The sequence below is a fragment of the Chelon labrosus genome (assembly GCF_963514085.1).
Source record: "Chelon labrosus genome assembly, chromosome: 10".
NCBI lineage: Eukaryota > Metazoa > Chordata > Actinopteri > Mugiliformes > Mugilidae > Chelon > Chelon labrosus.
In genome coordinates, this window is record NC_140360.1 from 28,679,177 (window position 1) to 28,700,033 (window position 20,857).

Sequence of the window (20,857 nt, forward strand, 5' to 3'; positions counted from 1 at the left end):
TTAAGAGACACAGTGATGCAGTGGTTAGCACGGTCACCTCACAGCCTGTGTTAGCCTTGTGAGGCTTCAGTCCCTTAATAATAGATAGGTAATAGATAATGAATGGATGGACACAATTACTGAATATATCATTCAAACGTTAATGACATAAAAAAAAACATGAATCAAACACAAAACCCTTTATTCCCAAATGATAATCACATATTCTCGAGCTGTGAAGGGTTATGAGGAAATGTTAAAGTTTAGATTATAATCAAGTTGCGTAAGTGGAGATGATATAGATGATACAATTCTGTTGCGTTCTGTTGAGTTCTCTGTGAAGTTAAGACAAAAAAAAAAAATACTCTAATAGTTAAAGGGTTAAACTGATCTTTAACACATTCAAGACATTACTGTTCATGAGTCTGCCACATACACATCAGGGTGCATTGATGCTTAGTGTCAAAAAAAAAGAAAAGAAAAGAAACATCACTGTCTACCTAAAGATTGTCAAAGGGCGCCTAGAAAAGAACAAACCCAGTGACTAAAATGTTTTGCAGGCTGCTGAACTGGGGTGGAAATTTCTAACAAAACTGCACATAATGCAAAAACATCCCAATATAAAACAATTACACTGGTTAAAAACTGTGAAGTGTCTGGGATATGTTACTATACTGAGAGGAAAATAAATCCCCAAATTTCTCAAGGTAGCTTACATGGTAATATCAGCATTGCTGTCCACCAGCTGAAACTCAACAGAAGCAGGATAATGACTACTAGAAATATACTGTGAATACAGTAAAGGAACTGTGAAAATTCAAAGAATGTGGCTGAAGCGATTCTTTTCTGTCTTCTAGCTGTAACTGCTTGTTTGAGATTACTGCAACCAGAGGGGTTTCTTCACCAGCACCAGGGGGACTTAATGAAGTTCACATTTGCTGTTTCTGTGTTTTAAGTTTAAGCACATTTTGTTTGTCTAAACTTATGCCTAATAATCTATATTAAATATTGAAGAAGATATCCAACATCCAGCATTGTACATAATTGCTCGCTCCGTTTTTCTTTTGGGTTATTTCATTTCACATAAACTTTTTCTTTCAAAATGGATTCTAAGCGTGGGTGGGATTGTAAACAGTAACCCAGGGGTAGACGCCTTCAGGAATTCAAATTGGTCTTAATTGCTCTACTGTTCCTCCCAACCAAAACGTTGATCCTACAGAGCGGATGGCTCGGAGCATCTGTACTAGCAGGATAAAAGGTAGGTCCTACCTACAATATTTTCCATTAATATTCTTGTTTAGTTGTTATATTATTTTATTTGTTTTTTCTTTTTGTATTACTGGAACAAGATGTATATGTAGACACTGATCTAACTGCCCTCAAGCTTGAGTAATGCATGATGGGCAGACAGATTACAGTGAATGTTAATAATGGTCATTTAGCTGTCTCCACCACTTCCCCCTAACAGAGACAACGGAGCCCCTGGTCAGTGCAGCACACACTATATGTCGTTTTAAGATCACAGACTGGGAACAATGGAAGTGAAGGTGTTTGTGGATGGAATCCCACGTGTGGTTTGTGGAGTTACAGAGGAAACAACATGCCAAGAAGTGGTTCTAGCGTTGGCTCAGGCCCTGGGTAAGTACAGCATGTCTGCGGTTCGAAACACTTTATGTTTTGGCATGTTTACCGAGCTGAAAGCCACTGTGTCATCTTTCTCTTTAGGTCAACCAGGACGCTACACCTTGCGGGAGAAATTTAAGGACTTTGAGCGGTGCATGATGCCCGATGAACGCCTTCTGGAGATGCTGCAGAAGTACGGTGAGCAGGCCAGGGAGGTCCAGCTCACTCTACTTCGCAAAGGACACTCTGTCTGGGATGAAACGAGCAGAGAAAAGACAGGCAGATACCAGCACTGTCCGCCATTAAGGAGGAAAGAGGCAGGAATCAGGATGCGACGGGGCAGTGGTTCGCTAAGTTTGCATCGCCGAAGCTTGCCACCGTTGTCCTGTATGAGACAAGAAACTGAACAGAAACAAGAAGAGCTGAAAAGGCCCAAGAGAAAGTCTCTGACCCTCATGGAGGAGGCCTGGGAATGGCTGGAAAGTCTGGGGAAAGGAAAGGTCTACAGCACTGCCTGTGATAAAGAACGAAGCAAGAAGACGGATAAAAAGAATCGTAGCTCTTTGGATATTTCTCTCATTATTGACAAAGATATTTTAAGTCGAAGTAGCAGAGGTAAAGCCAGAGGTCAGAAGAGTTTAATGTCAGACTTGGACCACCAAACATCTTGCTGCATGGGGAATCAGACAAGGAGTAAAGAAAGCAAACACTTTAAAAACACTCAAGAGGCAAAATCTGACCTGTACACTTTAAGCTGTGCCACAACTGAAGATGAGAAAAATAGTCTCAGAGAAACCATAATATGTCAGATGATGCGTTTGCAGGATTTACAAGTCAGGATAACAAGCATAGACAAACAGATTTATGAGCTTGAGACAAAACAGAGAGCCAGAAAAGACGAAGTAGAAGCTTGTGAGAGAATGGATGAAGAGGAAATGGAGCAGATACAATTTTGGGAAAATGAGTTAAAGGCAGAGGAAGGCTATGAGAAAGATTTGCAATGTCAGTTCCTGGAGATGAGAGAGAAGGCGGCAGAGTGCAAGGCTAAACTGGAGGAATACAAGAGCAAAATGCAAGGATTCGGTTTTCTGGGTGGACCGAATGTTGCTCGAGAGGAGTCAGAGATGCTTTCAAAAGACTGTGCGAATGCTGCCAGTGAGATTCCAGCTGTTCCGACTGAGGATAAATCTCTGCAACGATCTCTTCCAGTGAATGTAAATGTTAACAGGAAATTCTTACCCAGAGAAGACTTCAGTCCTCCTCATGCTCTAGTTACTCCCAACCAGATAAAGGAGAGGAGGCCCACCGGACCCACTGAGCTAAGGGAGTGGTGGACACGCTGGTCAGAAGCACAAAGCTGTCAATCACAGACTAAAAAGAAAGTGATTCACCGCTCTGAACTCACTATATATCTGGGTAGTACCAAGGTTTAGAATCAGCAGAGGTCACACAAGTCAGAATATACGGTGAAAATGTCATCGTACTTGACTTGCAGTCTCCTAACCTGCACAGAATGCTTGCATTTAGTGCTTAGTGATATATTTGTACTCTTGTACCGTACTATTCAATATTAGTCCTTCCTTGGTTTCTTCCCTGGTGATTAAATAGACATAATAGAAGGGGGGCCATGTGGTCTTCAGCAGGATATCAGCTAAGGTAAAAACCCCATCTGCAGTGCATTTTTGAACTGACCAAGCAATCTAACCGTTTCTGCCCGCTTTTCTGACGAAGACAAAGTGGCCTAACGAAGGTATTCCAGATGTCCCTTTCCCTAGCAAAGTTTTCTAATTCCTCATGAAGGATCCCAAGGCCTTCTTAGGCCAGTAAACCTCTGAAAGGGAGACGTCAAGGACGCACCACCACATGTCCAAACTGCCTCAGCGAGATACTTTAGAGGTAATGAAACTAACTCCGTCTGTAAGGCAATTATTCCACCACTTGTTTCCACAGTACTGTTCTTTTGGTCACTACCCAAAGTTCATGGCATAGGTTTACAAAATATTGTAATATGAAACTACATTTGCACATATGGTACAATATAGACAATCTACCAACCTTTCAAATACTGTATTATTTCACATTGTGTCTTTAAAGAAAAAGGAAATACAATGATGTGGACCGTCCTTGCTTTTTATGAATTGCATATTGTATTGCAGACAGCTTCATTTGTGAATTTTGGGGATTCTGAAATCAATTACAAAAAAAAAATGACAGTTAACTTCACTGTGGTGTACTCATTTCATAAGAAATCTGCTGTCAGCTCTGTTGACTTTCACCTAGTCATTGTACATCTTTATCTTTTCTTTGTAATCATTGGCTAGCAGGTCTCTTGAGGCTGCCACACTTAACGCACTTAGTCTTTGGATTGTACCAATGATCTACATTAAAGAATTTCATGCTTTTAAATTGTTTCAGTAGACTGAAAGTCTTTCTCTGAAATAAGACAACAGAACAACTCTTGATTTTCATAAAATTTTAATTCAATCGTTTCATTCGACCATTAACAAAAGTACATGAGAACCTCTGTACGTGGTTCAACTGAAACCCGGTGATCTCCAAAGAAATTAAATTTGACAGTAACTTAATGTGCAGAGGCACAACAGCTCGCCCACCTCGACTCCAGAGCACGATAACTGATATCCTGATTCTAAATGCATTTATTTTTTTTAAAGTTTCTAATATTTCACTCCTCTCCGTCTTTAAGTTAAATTTATGCCATATCTGAAGTTTGAACTTTCACTAAGAAAAAAAAGAAAAAAAAAAAAAAAAAAAAAAAAAAGCACACATTATATAGTATAGTTCAACCCACAGGTTTGGGATGCATATCAGTATTATTTCTACTAGAAAAGAAAGCCACCCTAAGATTGTTCTGAATATTTTGGCGGTTGGCTGGGAACAGAGGATACATCTAAATTTGTTGTTTTTGTTTGTTTTTTTTTTTTGTTTTTTTTCTTTTTCATTTTGCTTGTAGGTTTTAGGCACCTTATTCTTTCTTAATCATTAGCAGACTGAGTTTCAATGGAAAAAAAGAAAAAAAAAAAGAAAAAATATGTGCAAGGGGGGGAAAAAAAAAGTATAAAAGAACTGCAGATATAAGATGCCACAAGAAATTCTGCACCTGGGAAAAATTGCTTAAGTGGAGCATGTGAATACCAAAAAGGTATCTAAAGGCTCCATATTGGTAAAAGGAAATCCCATTAGATTTACTTTGACATTCACATACATCACACACACACACCATGCTTTCACTTGAGCTCTTCAATAAAGCATTTTAAAACTGCTCAAAAAAAATGAGCAGTGAAGAATCCTCAGTTTAAGCTCGCACATATGACAAATATGATCCTCCTTATGGAGGGAACTTTGCTTTATGCATTTTGTAGGAAAGCATACAGTAGAGAAAACTTGATAATGAAATTGTTTAATTTTCCACGGGTAAAGGAGCAAAAGTATGAGGAACAAAAAAATGGAGCAGAGGTTTAAAGACATGCCAGCAGTCACACTCATTCACCCAGTCAAACTACAGGTGCAGAATTCCAGACAAAGCAGATTCAAAAGATCAGGACATAAACAGCCACACAGTCATCAATCTGATTTAGAGGGACAAAGCCCTCCGAAACAAATACCTCTGTTACACACTAATCACTTATAGGATACATCACACACGCACACACTCAGAGATCCCATGTACACTGCAGTGTGGAGCTCTGTATCAAGTACATCATACATGGGAAGCAGGGAACTGTGGAATAAGAGGAGTTCCCGCGCAGGTATCATTGGGGACAAAGATTACACATGCCGATTACTGTATGTGTGCGCATGTCTGTGGATGAGTTTGTGTACAAGCATGTGTCGAATCAAATTCCCTTATCCCCTGCTGTTGCCTTTTGAGACAGTGTCCCACCAAACAGGCCAGGCTCCGTATTGCTCAGTCAATGACACCAGGCTGGCGAGTCTTGCGCTCCACATTGAAGCCCTGCACAGGAGAATACAAACTTTAATAAGAGTTTACATAAAAATGTATAAATATTCCATTGGGTCTCTGGAGATTTCAGGAAACTAAACCTGATGCAACTCTATGAAGCCAGCCTACTGGTCATGATAGCTAATGTAGCAAATACATTTTCAATGTATAACAAACATAACAGCATGAATAGTCTTAATTTCTAGTATATGTAATAATATCAAATATCCCCTAATTATAACTTTGTATTGTAATACACTGAAATTTACCAGTGTAAACTTCAGTTAACCATGTGGACAGTTAATTTAATAATAAAGTTAATAGTACCTTTGAATTGTCAGGACCACGGGGCTGTCTTACAATCACCAGGCGCGGAGCACTGGCATCATCCAGAGTGATGCTTTTCAGTCGGTTCACCAGACGGTCAGGGCGCGGCGTCGCCACTGGTTTAGGCCCCTCACTGTGAAGTTAGACACATCGTGAGCATTCGCGTATTTCACCTTGCCATACTCATTTTGCCAGAGATGAAATCATAAAAACTAAAAATCAGGCTTTACACCCTTTATTGTACCGGTTTCGTACCTGACTCTGCGAACATTGCAGGCACTACATTTTCCTGTGCGTTGATTGAGGACAACCGAGAACTCCACCTCATCCCCAGTCTGGAGCTCCAGACCATCCTGCACCTCTTTTACATGGAAGAACAGCTTCTTGCTCTCACCAACTTCATATGTGATGAAGCCAAACTGGGGGAAATTAAAAACACAACTTTAAGATTCAAAACTTGCAGCAATTCAAAGGCAACATAGTCTACAATGTAGCAGTGTGATTTAGGGATTGAAACAAAAACAATTAACTGAACACTACCTGGTCTTTGACACACTCCACCATCGCTCTGCGCTGAGGGACTACATTACAGGCCATCTTCTGTCCAGTCTGGGCTACTGTGCAAACCTGGAACTTCACAAGTTCTCCTTTCTGTAGACAATCTGCCTTGTTTGCCATACCCATGATTCCAAAGGGATAATTCTGCCCTTTAGTTCCTCCTGAAAGGGCAATGACAAAACAAAACAAAACATTCAGCACTTAAAGTACTAGTTTATTTGGTGAAAGCTGAATTGAGACAAAATGTGCCATCGTCACCCAACACCAACCTTCTTCTGTGACCTCAATAAGTCCTTGGTAATCTGTCTGAGAGGGGTCCACACTGCGTAAGGGTCGGATTACTTTACCCATCATCACTGTTGTACCAACATCTTCGCCAATGCCATTCACTAAAAGAGGAAACACTTTTTTCATCATCAACTACTCCGCAAGTATTTAAAGTATGTGCCATGTGAAATAAACAGCTAGAATGAAAGCCCTCATACCTGCAGCCACTTTGGTAACCTTTTCAGCACTGACTTTGTTTCCTTTTCCCTTTGAGAGTGTGTACTCCACTGTGTCGCCCAGCTCCAAGTTCTCCAAGTCTCCACACATTTCACTGAGGAGTAGCAGAAACATTAAGGATTGATTGCATGAAAATAAACAAAACAGCACCTCTCTCTCATTTAGAGTATCTTAAGAGTTTAAATTTCTACCTGTAATGGAAAAATATTTCCTGATCATGATTTGCTGTCTCAATGAAGCCAAAGTTATCTTTAAGTGTGGCAACAAATCCATGCAGTCTTTTGGCATTGGAGGCATTACGGTTGAGGACCCGGATGGAGACAGCACTCTGCTGGCCGGTTCGCTTCACCTCGTTGATCGAGAACTCCACCTAGAGGACAAACAAATTAATAAGCTTGCATAGGCAAACACACTAGAGGGATCCAAGCTGTAACCAAATCAAGAGACACATAAGATCATTGTTTAAATGTACAAATTCTTTATGTAATCTCAAGAAGGTACCTTGTCTCCAGCCTGGGGGTGACTTCCTCCCTCCAGGTCCTTGGTATGGTATGGCACAGTGAGCTTCACTCCACAGTCTTCATACGCAATCACTCCTTCCTCTGCTTCCTAAAAAGAAACAAAACAAATCAAACATACATTATCACTCCAACAAATGAGCAGCGCTAAATCCTTCTGGCCCCAGCCATGTCCAAAATACTCATCAATGCTGAACAGCTGCCAATATCTCCAATTTAAAAAGGGCCTCAACTAATTAAAATCAAATTTAGAGCATCTAGTGTATTAGAAGATGTTGCTCTACACAAGCATGAGAGGCACCAGTATGTGAAATGCATCATTCGGAAGCAGACTAGTTGGTTAGCATCTACAACAGCTATGATTAACAGCCTACAACATAGGGCTGCATAATTACCCATTACTATTGTAGCTTCATCTATTGGGAACAGTAATTGTTTGAACCAATGACAGTATTGATTTAATAGTCTACAGGCACCATGACAGGCATTTGATACTTATAAGTGAGAATATAGCTTAGAATTTTTAAAAAAATGGTACGGTTACTTGACCACAGATAATAGACTACTTACACTATTAAATCTGTTGTTGGGTTTCTGCTAATTCTTAATACTATTAATTGTTTTAAGAGCCACCATAGAGTACATTTAGCAGTTATCTCAAATTTGAGTGTAAAAAAAAAGAGACCGGAGGAAGGTTTATTAAATCACTAATATGTGGTCGTTTGACCTTTTCAGACCAAAAACACATTATAAAATATACACACACTGTAAAGAATGTTCCCAAAAAACAAACAAAAAAAAAAAAAAAGTGTAACCAGGACTACCATTTTGTCTTAATTGTGCAGCCCTTCTACTCACTCAATCAGCGCGAGTGCTTGCGTTCCATTATTAATCAGATACCATGCTGTGAACTGAAGGGCCTATTCAGACCTTTAAGATCTGATCCGGGCAATCCAATCACGTAAAAGACAAGTGTGAACACCCCCACGATGCATTGAGATCGGATCCGAGAGATAGTCCGCATGTGTCCGCATTCCTTTGGTAGTGTGAACACAATATGTTCAGAGTCGCATTAAAGATCACCTATACTTAACAGGAGTGCTCCTGCGTCAACAGAGTTTTGCTTCATTCAGAAGAAGAAAACATGACTGCTATTATAAATGACAAAAGGCGCCATAAGTGATCTGTTCATTAGTAATGAGAGCCTTTTAAAATATTCGGTCTAAGCAGCAGTTAACTAACTCAATAAATCTAAGAATTTTCAAATGAAAGTATTTAATACAAGTACACGAGTGCGATTCTGTGTTAATTTTTGATGCAGCCATTACGATATATGGTAAATGGTAAATGGCCTTGCTTTTATATAGCGCTTTTCTACCTATTGGTACTCAAAGCGCTTTACAGTCACAGACACATCTACCCATTCGCTCACACAAGCACACACACATTCACACACCAGTGCCACACACTGGGAGACACTTCGGCATGTGGCACATTACGGGGATCGAACCGCTAACCCTCTGGTTCGTGGACAACCCGCTCTACCTACTGAGCCACAGCCGCCCCTATATGAGGAGTCATGTGTGGTTAAGCATTTCCTCATTCACCGATGTCTTTATTTACCTTACTACAGGAGATAACGTGTCTGGTGCGTATGGAAACTTTCAGGGTTGGAGTTATAATCTGAGTTTTATACAGGTCTAACGTCAGGGAAGAGATTAATAAATAAAGACTTTATGCGAGTGACAAAGTGATGATGCACACACATAAAACAGTGCTGTTCTCAGTTCTGGAGCAGCGGTAGAGATCCACTGGACACATTAACTGTAACAATATTCTACAGATGATTTGAGGGTTTATTTGCATACAGAGAACAAAATTGAGATTGGATCTGGAGATGCATATTAATGCCAGGTCTGAAAACACGTATCTAAAGCTGGTCACTTGCGATTGGATAGCCCAAATCGGATCTTATTGCAAGGTCTGAACAGGCCCAAAGAGGTAAAGGAGACAATCAGTGGGCCAGAGGCCTCTAAAGACTAACCTTTTCTACAACTTTACCCTTGAACAATAAGAGAGACAGACACCCATTAGAAAGCAAGGTTTGTCAACATCACCACACAGTAATCCTACACTGCATTTTTCATTTTTTAGACTGGTCAAGTAAAGTCTACAAATCAAAGTATTTCTTCAACTGAATGTTAGTCAAACATACAGTATTAAGTTACTGATACACTGCAGGTTTGTACAATTACAAAATGAGCGTCTATTTGGGAGACATTCATGTGGCTTCATGCAGAAGGTCTCAGTCCTACCTTGTCTTTTTTCTAACCAACAAGGAGCATGAACGGGAGGAAGTAATTGAAGGAGAAAGCAAAAAGGAACATTAGAACTAAAACAAAAACTGGAAAAGGGGTAGATGAGGGAGGTTGGGAAACTAAACTAAATAGATAAACTGTTGTACCTTTTCCTTGCCCTTGGTGGGACTGGCATTCTTGGTGGTTGCGACCTCCTTTTCCACAACACCCACAAATCGCTGCTCAGACTGGGTATGGAAGGACACTGTGCCTTTGGGAAGCTTCTTGATGCGCACTGCATGATTCCTCTGAGCCGACAGCATATCCTGATGACAGCAGGACATTTTAGTTTCTTATTGGCAATAATTAGAATGCACATTCTTAAGAAATAACATAATACATACTTTTTTGAAAAGCTTATAAACAGGACCTACAGGCACAACAGTGAACTCCACTTCATCTGAGATGTGCAGTTGACTCTCCTCCAGGACTTCACTGAAGTGAAAGAACATCCTGGCATCCCGATCCACACACTTAATGAAACCAAAGCCATCACGTATAGCCGCAATCACCCCCTAGAAGATTTGGTGACAAAATATTCACATGAGTACAATGAATATGAATATGGACTCCCTTTCCAGTCAATCATTTATTTTGACTCTGTAACGACAGTCATGCAGTACAAAAAAAATAAGTGGTTAAACACTCACCATTTCTCGAGTCTCCTTGGTAAAGTCGAAGGTGTCTGGGAGGATGTCGATGTTGGTTGCTCTCTCCAGCTTGTCTCTGCGATCAGTGGAGATGTTGAATTGAATGTGATCTCCCTCCAAAAGTGTCACCTTGGACTTTGTGTCTTTCTCGCCAAACGGTAGTTCCTTGTCAGTGAAACCAATCCTTGCACTGATACGGCCTGGTAGAGGGTCATTCTGTGGAAGAAAGCAGGAGATATTAGTCAAAGTGGAATATTCTTTACAGCCATAGCATGTTCTATTATATAATTTATGTAATGTAGTTACCTGGTTTTTGGTGGGAACCTTGGGGATGACCTTAACAACAGTGCCTTCAAACTGCTCGATGCTGATATCCTCAAAGATGACGGTTCCTTGGGCGAGCAGCCTCACATCTGTGGCAACTTCCTTACCCTATGGAGTTGTTCAAGTGTCAAAATTGGTCAAAAGTGGATCCAGCGTTAAGTTCAATGTTCAGTTGGGCGTTTGTGGATTGTACAGCTGAAAAACTTTACCCTTACATTTCTGTCTTTGATGGTGAACTCAACATCATCTCCAGCCTGAAGAGCCTCCAGATCACCTTTGAACTCGCTATAGTGAAAAAAGATCTCCTTCACCACATCTGCCCTCTCAATAAATCCAAAGGCCTCCTGAAAGAGATCGCAACGTTCAACATAACAGGTAAAAAACTGAAGCCAAAGCCAAAAAAAATAAATACATTTTTGTAAAGTGTAAAGTTGCATATTAGTTAGTAAAACCATCTATATGGGGAAATAATTTATGGAACCAGATAGAAAAAAAGATGTTAAATATGTTTCTTAACATATCTTGAATAGATCTTTTGCAAACAAGTTTGCAGCTAGGATGACAAATGACTGATCACTATGCCATCTATGTCTAATTTATTCAATAAGACATGGGCAATGATATCAACGGCCTTTACCTTTGTAGCACACACCACGCCCTGGCACCTCATTTGCTTTTTCTTCACAAGCTGAATATTACGAGCACTGACTGCACCAGTACTGAAATGGAAACAAGTAAACTTAAAATCGGGTTCATACTCTTATTAAGATCTTAGTCAGTGTCAGACTTACTGCTTATTAGTCTCCATGTAAAAGCTGACTTTGTCACCAGTGTCCAGGTGGATATTACCCTCTACATCTTCAGGAGTATAGGTAAGATAGAACACTTCCTGCGGAAAGTCACAGTGGTCGAACTATGTGAACAGGGCTTGGGGCAAGCCCATACAACCTTAAATTATTTCACATTCAAGACCTTCTTCAAAGTAAGACAATCCATCTAAATGATGGAAGTTGAAGATTTACCAAGTGTTGACTAACAGCATGCATACTAGGGCTGAACAATATGGACAAAATTTCATATCTCGATAATTATGCCAGATATCTCGATATTGATACCATTTTTTATTTTTTTTTAAATCCCTCTTTCTAGACTGTGTACACGGGTACCATGTCTTTTGCATGTGATATGTTATAGCGTCTGTAATGTGTTTATGTCTGGTGGACTTCGACTCATACGGTGTAACGCTACTGAACGCATCAGCAATCAAACTTTGATTGGGCTTCTTTTGGGATTACTGAGAAGTCCCCGGTGTTTCTCGCAATACACTCTTCGTGCAGCACGTGATGGTGTTGTTTCATGTGGTGAAACATGTTTCTTGTGCTATCTTGCTTCGTCGCAATTTTCGCCAAGCGACCAGCACAACACCTCGCTCTGGTTTACATCATCATTTTTAAATCCAAAATACCTCCAAATAATGGAAGATGATTTATGTTTTGGCACCAAATCAGATTTTGCACTAGTGACACGGGAATCAATTGTCACTCCCATCCCAAGCCCTCAAAAATACTCCCGTCATATCCCGATCACGTGACTGCCCCCCAACAAAAATCCTGTCCCGCAAAATCACGAGAGAGATTCCCAAATCCCGTCCAGCTCCCTATGTTGTTGTCTAAAGTTGGGCGCACTCACCACATTGCAGCGTCACTTTTTAATTAAATCTCCGGCTACGTCCCACTCCTGTTGATTATTTGCTTTATCCCGTCCCGATCACGTTACCAACAGTGAAACTGACTCCCGTACTGCGAGACTCCCGCGGGAATACAGTGACCCGCGGGAGTCCCGAAAAATTGTCACCCTCTATTCTGCACCGCCACCGGCCGCATTATCTTCCACGCTCACTTTACTTTCTTTCTTTTTAATTTCCCCGCTGTGTATGTCGTGTGTGTGCGTCTCAGTCTCCGTCTCCCTCACTCCCGCCCTCATATGTTTGTCATTGGTCTATATAGTTTATATCGTTGCTTTTTCGATATTAATATCTTGAATGTTCATATCTAGATATAGATACGATAACGATATATCGTTCAGCCCTAATGCATACAGTACATTCAAATAAGTATTAATTAATAAGTAATAATTGAGTTAATCCTCAAGAGTAAAACTCTAATTACATTACTATTTTGTTGACCAAGCATGCATGTCAAATCAAAGTATGTAATCAATGCAGTCTATCTTACCCCATTTCTTTCATAACAAACACTGCCAGTGGGCACCTGGCCAGGAGCAGACTTTCCATCCAAGTGCAGTGGGATTGATGAGACAACCTGCAGCGAGTAGGGAATATTGCAGATGGAGGCAGTTAACACACTGCCGAATATTCACTATAAATACATAGACCCATTAAAATATTTCTCGACATGTGATGGATGAAATGGATGGATTTCTAATGGTATCGTAACACATACATCAAGTGTGTGACTGTGCAAAAAGTGCCTCTTTATGGCTCTAAACCTGAATGAACTGTACCTCACCAGTGAACCAAGCACATACATTTGGCCTGGCAGGCCTCTGACTTCCCCTGTTGATGCAGTCACTTACTTTTTACTGTGTGTACCAGAGTGGTTTTTGTGAGATATGTTTTAGTTTTTGAGACACTGCTCTAATGAGCTTAACACACACCCCCCCCCCCCCCCACACACACACCCCCACACCCCCACACCCCCACACACCCACACACCCACACACACCCACACACACCCACACACACACACACAGAAATTACACTGCACTCCACATTCAAGACCTCCAGCAACCATCCATTCTAGCAACTACAATCCAATCTTATGTTTAAGTAGCCATGTAAAACCTGATGGAAAAGGTTGTTCTGTAATTTAGATGTGGGGTAGGAGGAAGAACATCCACTGCCCAAAAAACACAGTGGGCCATATACAGTATAAGTTGACAGACAAAGGACATAACCAAAAATAAAATGGTGTTCCTTAACTGGATGAATATAACCATGCAGCACAGTAAAGGGATAGGCGTGCAGGTCTGGCCCCACCTGGCCCGAGATGCGCTCCTCTGGCAGCACCTCTGGCTTTATCTTAAGCAGCTTCACTGCTATGGGCTTGCCAGTGCGCCTGTCAGAGGATACCTCAAACTCTACATCATCTGATGAGAAAGAGCAGAAAACTTGAGTTGTAATAGCTTAAAATATATTATTTTCTTTTCAACAAGTGATATGGCATGTCCAGGGCCTCTTACCTCCTATTTTAAGCTCCTGCAGGTTGCCATTGTACTGGGAGCAGTGGAAGAAGAGACGAGCTTGACGTTCAGAACACTGGATGAACCCATAGGAGGTCAAGAGCTTCTCCACCACACCAGTCTCTCTAATGCCGGGTCCTGTGCCATTGGCATATGCAGGGTGCCCATTGTTATGGAGCATGCCAGGGTCAAAACTCATCTGGAGAAGAGAAGAAACAAGTATTAAAATGCATCCTGTAGTGGATCAACATGAAACAAACAAAAGAGGGTGCAGTTTAATGCAGTGTTTGATGCCACCCTTACAAAAAAAATAAATAAGACAAACGTCAAACATGCAATTACTGCACAATTTAGAAGAAGTGGGGAGGGGGAAAAGGCAAAAGTAAAGCTACATTAGAGGCTTCCAGAACTAGGTGGCCATAAGAGGGGAACCCGCATTAAAACAAAAGCTGCAGCACCAGGTTGCTCTTCCTGGTCATGTCAAGCACTAAAATTTACAATTCACTCAATATGTTGAGTGATTTTGGTCCCAAGGCATCTAGGCGCCAACAAAACCTTGGAGAAACTTCATGCAGTTCTGGTTAGACAAAAGCTTTAACCGTTTACCCACCTCTACACATAACCGACCAGTGATTATACTGGAATATCACTAAAAACTCACTTACGAAAATCTGCCTCAACACCTTGGTTAAACTGGTTTCACAGAACTACAAACCATGCTGTTAGCAAATGTCACATGGGCACCGCCACACATGCCCCCTTACTGATCTCTGATACAAGGGAGTCCGCTTGAGTTTTTTACTTCCTTGGTGAGGATGGCAAGACATTGAGGAGGAGCGGGGAATAGGCATGGGACCAGTGGAGGTAGATGGGGCAGACCCAGTGTTGCGAGCCACTGGAGGTTCAGAGGAGCCTCTTTCCATTTCTGACACAGGAGATAGGACTTGGATATGCTGCTGGAAGGAGGTAAAAGCTTTGAAAGGGACCATAGTCACTGTGTTTTTTTTAATTATTTTGTATAAAGGTTCTCAAATACTGTCCAGTCACCATATAACACAGCAATACCTCTAGTTCATCCATACAGAGATTTCAATACCCTTAGGAAAATCCTCAAAATATCAGACAGAAAACTATAAAGTCACTCACAACACGGTTCTACAATCACAACAATCCTACATTAAAGGATCAATCTATAGCACTACTGAGTAGTTAAATATACAGGAAGGGCTCTACAGAGGAAGCAAGCTAATAATGGAAAATATCAATCCACTTCTTGGAACAACCAGTTGAGATGAAGTGGTCTAAGTGCAGCGTCGCATATGTTACCTGGGTAAAATAAAACTACTGAAGATGAAGAATCAAAGTGCAGATGACGGGTCAAATAGCAGTGCATCTACAGTGGACAGAGAGTTGGTGATGGATCATGGGTTATGAGGGGGGTCCCAGAGCAGCCTCTTCTGTTAGGCCCTATACTGACCTACTGCGAGTTACTCTCGACATATTACAAATCATGCATGGAAGTACTTTACTCTTTAATGTCTTTCGATGCTCAACATTAACTTACTTGAGAAGGCAGCATGTCTGTACATTTGGTTTGCTTGCCGGTGTAGTAATCCGAAACATGCGTCCAAAAGCTTTTTGTCTCGGAAGAATAATGGCTTTTAGTTTAACGCTGATGGCCAGATACTTTAAATATCAATGTTTAATTGTGGATCACTTTTGCTTGCATTTGCGTTTCCAGATTTGAGTGTAGTCATGTGGTCCACATAGTTTTATAATATGCCTGTTTCATAGCCCAACAAAGGTTCTTTTACTGGCGTGCAAAGTTAAAAACAAGGGAGAAATAATAATAAAAAAAAAAAAAAAAAAGATTCTCCACATCGTTAAAAAAAAAAAAAAAAAAAAAAAGAAAAAGAATTCGTACAGACTAATGTGGTAGAACACCCCTTGCCCTGCAACAAGATAAATGAGTAGAGGCTAGTCTCGGGAGCCTGAAAAGGATGAAAGAAGTTAGGCCATTCACAGCAAAGATGCAGGGCAAGGTGGGTGGATGGGTGTTCGATGGGGTGGGGCACGTAGAAAAGTGGTGGGAAGGTGACACTTACGGATCGGCCATATGGCGACAGGCTGAGTCCGACAGGGGAGGTGCTGCTCAGGTCAGCGCTAACGAACGCGGTGGGTGGCGACGCAGGCAAGGTAAACTCAACAAAGCCTTTCCAGGGGCTGCCCATATTTTCCCATAAACTCGGACCAAACTTGCTTGAGCAATCGCTGAACTTGATTATTTGATATGAATTTTTTGCTTGACTGTTAAGTACTATTCTTATGTAACCACCCAATGATACACCGCTGGATGTCTGCAAGGGTGAAGAGAGGAACAAACATAACGGGTAAGGCAGATAGGTCAGCCAGTTTGTGTCACAAACAAAGGAAAATAGCTACGGGCTTTAATCCCCAGAGGGTTGAAAAGGCAAAAAAAATCAGGGAGGGTATATGGCTTGAAAACGACAGAATAGGAAAAGGTGCGGGTTGGGCGTGGAAAGGCAATCAAATCATTCTCCACCTAAATTGAATAACCTGTTTAATGTTTGTAGGTGGATGCAGTTCAATTCAGCTGGCTTGTGAAAAGTATTAGAGTTATCAATGGTAAATATCAATATAGATGTCACTGAGATGATAGGATCAAAAGTTTAACTTCAATCAACTAATCACTTACTTATCTCATTCCACACAATGGATATGTAATCATTTGCAAAAAGGCAACAAACATACATGGTTCGATCCAAACTACTGCCGCACTACTTTCACCGTCTGTGAAATAAACTCCTGCAATAAACAATTGCTGAAGATGATGCCTTTTAAAAATTGCAAATCCCTAACTAACTGATGAGGCTACAAAATCCAGACAGATTTTAATCAAACCCAATTTAGTTTGTTTGTCAAAAAAGGAGGACTGATGCACTTATTTGTGTTCAGTGAAAAAGAAAGACAACAACCTCTGCATTGCTGTCCCAAGTCAGCGCAGCTGGCCAAACTGAATCCGTATGTTGCGTAACCAGTTTTAACTGTTTGTATATTAGGCAATATGTTTAAATAAGGAATTTACCAAATACAGTGTCCGGATTTTACTAAACTTAAGGCATCATCTGACATTTTGGACCCCATAGAGAAAAAAAATAAATGCATATTGTGGGGAAAAACATGGTCAAAACACGCTAGAAAAAAAAAAATCCTGCAGTCAAAAGAACAGTTGATGTCAACTTGATAGGTCTTGTGTTATGAAGGGACCGCAATTGAGACCCACCTTACTTGTTGTCTTGTATCTTGTAATTCTCAGGATGTTGTTGACTTTGTTGTTGGTTTGTTTTTTGCAGACCTCCTCAAGCACACAGTTGAACACACAGACACTTTACAAGTTTCTGGCACAAGTTCTCAATGGTTGCATAAAGTAAAAAAAAAAAAAGAAAAAAAAAGGAGAAATCTAGCGCAAAAAAAAAGGCAAATGCAGGTGCAATAACACTGCTTAGAAAAAAATACAGTGAGAACAGAGGGAGGAGAAGAGGGAGGGAAAGAGGGGGAATCTATGGGGGGAAAACTAGCAGATAGCAGCCCACTCCACACCCCGGTGGTGAGTCGGCGGTGTAGTGAGGATGAGGAGGGCTAGGAGCAGCGTTGGGACGTGTGCTTTGTCAAAGCTGTTGAGTAGGCACAAACTTCTGGTTTCAGATCAGATATAGTCTTCTCAGAATACGCTTTTTTAGGATTGCTTCTCTTCTGTGTTTCAGTTGGGCTGATGATGTTCGTATTCTTTGGTCGTTTCAGGATTTGGTTACTTTTTGTGTTTTAAATCCTTGAAGTGATCCCTTTGTTCCCCACGTGTCTTCAGCGTTGCAACTTTGTTTTGGGAGGTTTATCTTCAATTTCTTGGTTGTGATCTGAACTTGAAGCAGTTGCGGATGGTACAAAAATTCAGTTGTTTCACTTCATACTGTTGGGGGGAAAAAAAGCAAAACTGGTTAGCTGAGATGAACTTCTTACTCTGACTTCAGACTTAGATGTAGGGTTAACATGAAGAGCAAGACTCCATGAGTTTGTAATGGCACAGACATTTAATTACACTATCAGCTAATGAATTTCACATTTTCTGTACATGAAAAAGTCAAATGTTCCCAAGCACCAGTGGCTTGTTTCTGATCAGATTCTTTACTCAGACACCCAAGCACAAAGTAAGTTTGCCTCTAGATACAGTGCATAATGCTAGGCAGCTGACAAGTAAACAAGAACTGTGAATAAACAAGTCCTTTCGGTTGGATTGAGGTTCAGGCGATGAAATTTATGGTAACATTTCAGACCTAGGCCCTCTGTTTTGTCATTTCAGTGCACTGTTCAAGTGTTCAAACTTCACATCTTTCAAGCAATATGAATAAGTGTTGTGCATGTGTGCATTTTTTCCCCCTCTCCATTTAGTTACAAACTCAGAAACTGACCTTCATCAGTAGGTTAGAGTAGAGTGTTGTTGACCTAAATACCCCACTCTGAAAACAAGCTGGTTGAGCCAACCCCAAGACACATGATATCTATTCTGCTGTGACTGTGTTGCAATGACTCCCGTCCCACATCCTGGTTAAAATATAATGCCATGAAAAGGCTCAAATGGAATTTCCTAGTAGTAGAGAAAGGGGGGTGGCCTGAAGGCACCTCCTCCGTGTAGCATTATTAAATCTAACATAATTTACAAGCACCTTTTAAAACTCTTTCATACTAGACCCACAGGAACTAAAATTGCACATGCTAGTGGAGGCAAATACAAAGAAGTCAGTTATCATAAAAGGGATTGAGTAAGTGTGATAAAGGTTATGGGCTGTGAAAATAACCTTGGAGGAAATGGGCTTTTCTGCTCCCCTTTTCTCTGCCTCTGGTGACGCAGAAAGATTAAAAAAAACTGTCCACCAGCAGCGATTGGCCGTATTAGCGCTTACTGAGTATTAAGCTACACTTCAGTTTAGATCATTAAATCACAAAGGTAACATCCTACGCACACCACAAGAGCAAAGAGAATACCGTAATTAAACGATAAGCTTCCCGTTGTCGCTAGCTTTAACACTCAGCTGTTACTCTGATCTGGGCCCGAAACAACAACCGCCCTGACAGGACCAGCCATGTGACTTCCAAGCAATCCGCTATTCTCAGCTGGAACAGCCAATATGGCCTGATCCAACACGTTGCGGCATGCGACGCTGCCGGAGACGTTCTATGCTAACCACTTAACAGCAAATAGACAGCAAAATATTAACCAAAACAACTGAAAATATGCTACTTTTTGATTCTGCCTAACAGAATTACACTAACAATAACAGTACAATGTAAATCTCATCGTCTCAATGACCTTGTGTGGACAAACAGGAGCATATTAGCATCTCGCTAACGCTAAAGTCGTAAACAGTCAACACTACCTGATGTTTCCATGTCTTAAAAGAGATTTTTTTAACAGAGAGAGGTTCTTTACGTAATAGTAATGAACCTATAACTCAACTCAAACTGTTAACGATCAGAAATTTTTGTAATTTAGTTAACACCACAGAAATCTAATTTGGGATCTCTGATCAGAAACTGCGTTAAGCAACAAACCATATATATATATTATATTAGATACAGAGACATAGCAACCTACATTTAAAGAATGCAATTTTAATGTTTTGGGGTTCATTCTAAAAATAAAATAAAAAAGGGAAACTTATTTAGGTGTCGTTTCCAAACGATTAGATTGGGTAAATTCGGTACCCATGTGATAATAATCATAAAATAAAAAGACTTAATTTGAATAAAATAATATTCTGTGGATTGTGTCCTAACTGCCTTCAAACACACTAGTTATTTTAGATTATATTAAACATTGTGATGGTAACAGCAAGTTTGGAATAGTGGATACCAAAGTGACTATCTGCGACAACCCCCAATTCACCGTTTATTGTATTGTATATGTTCACTTTCACCAATTAGAGGTCAACAAAATATTAATTTATATTTTTTTGTTGTTCTCATACACAGACAGCGGAAATACGTTATCCAAGCTAGCGGCACGAGGACGGGACAACAAAGAAGCTACATACAAGCTGTCAGTGGCTCGTGCTCAATTCTTTAGCCGCGTCTGTCTCTGACGTCCAACAACAATTTAACTTAACTAATGTTTCGTTGTTATAGTAGGACGCGTTTTAGACACAATGCTACCGACTTGAGTATTTATACAGTTAACGGTTTAGTGCGGGCGTTAGCAATGCTACGTGGCTAATAGATGCTAGCATGCTGCTGTACTCCTTAGCCCTTGTGTGTGTGTGTGTGTGAAGATTTATGGGTGAGGGAAAAACACGGCCGCCTCCACCCAGGCCCGAATTCTGCGTATGACTGAGCCCTAGATAACCCCGTTAACTTCTTAAGACTTCCTGGACGAGAACACAAAAACCTCACTACAAATAAAGGTTGGTAGTGTTTTACGAAACAGGAAAATAAATTAAAAACTCACCCCAACAGCTTTCAGCACTGTCACCAGCGCCGCTAGAAGCAGCACGGCACATTACGTAGTGATTATGGACGCAGCTACCGCGATATTTCACAACGTTAGTTCAACCAAAGACTCTAAAAGAAAGAGTGATCACTGCAGTTGATGGTTGGTTGGTAACCTCTGCGTCCCGAAATGATCCATGGGAGGCTTAACATAAAGTTGTGTTATTAAAATGGCAACGTTATATTCACTTTGCTAGCCTGGCCTAACAACACACATATAAAATTCTGTTGTTT

The 20,857-nt window shown here is 40.7% G+C and overlaps 2 protein-coding genes across 13 annotated transcripts; one reads left to right on the forward strand and one right to left on the reverse strand.

Annotated features, from left to right (window-relative positions):
* Positions 1–1,514: 1,514 nt before the first annotated feature.
* Positions 1,515–3,216, forward strand: rassf11 (Ras association domain family member 11; the record flags this gene model as incomplete). Its single annotated transcript, XM_084552629.1, has 2 exons — positions 1,515–1,617; positions 1,705–3,216. 2 exons carry the CDS (start codon positions 1,515–1,517, stop codon positions 3,033–3,035), a joined length of 1,434 nt encoding a protein of 477 aa, XP_084408755.1. The 3' UTR covers positions 3,036–3,216.
* An 844-nt stretch (positions 3,217–4,060) lies between these two features.
* Positions 4,061–16,183, reverse strand: csde1 (cold shock domain containing E1, RNA-binding; the record flags this gene model as incomplete). 12 transcript variants are annotated; one of them, XM_084553948.1, is made up of 19 exons in its annotated part: positions 4,061–5,575; positions 5,891–6,023; positions 6,146–6,309; positions 6,431–6,609; positions 6,718–6,852; positions 6,934–7,046; positions 7,144–7,322; positions 7,454–7,561; positions 9,935–10,093; positions 10,202–10,342; positions 10,478–10,693; positions 10,784–10,909; positions 11,017–11,145; positions 11,439–11,520; positions 11,593–11,690; positions 13,036–13,122; positions 13,860–13,969; positions 14,063–14,261; positions 16,168–16,183. In XM_084553948.1, 18 exons carry the CDS (start codon positions 14,259–14,261, stop codon positions 5,528–5,530), a joined length of 2,406 nt encoding a protein of 801 aa, XP_084410074.1. In that variant the 3' UTR covers positions 4,061–5,527. The 12 variants fall into 12 exon arrangements, with proteins under 12 accessions (XP_084410074.1, XP_084410084.1, XP_084410082.1 ...); XM_084553958.1 differs by having other exon boundaries at positions 10,172–10,342; XM_084553956.1 differs by having other exon boundaries at positions 10,172–10,342; positions 11,593–11,714.
* Between the last annotated feature and the right edge of the window lie 4,674 nt (positions 16,184–20,857).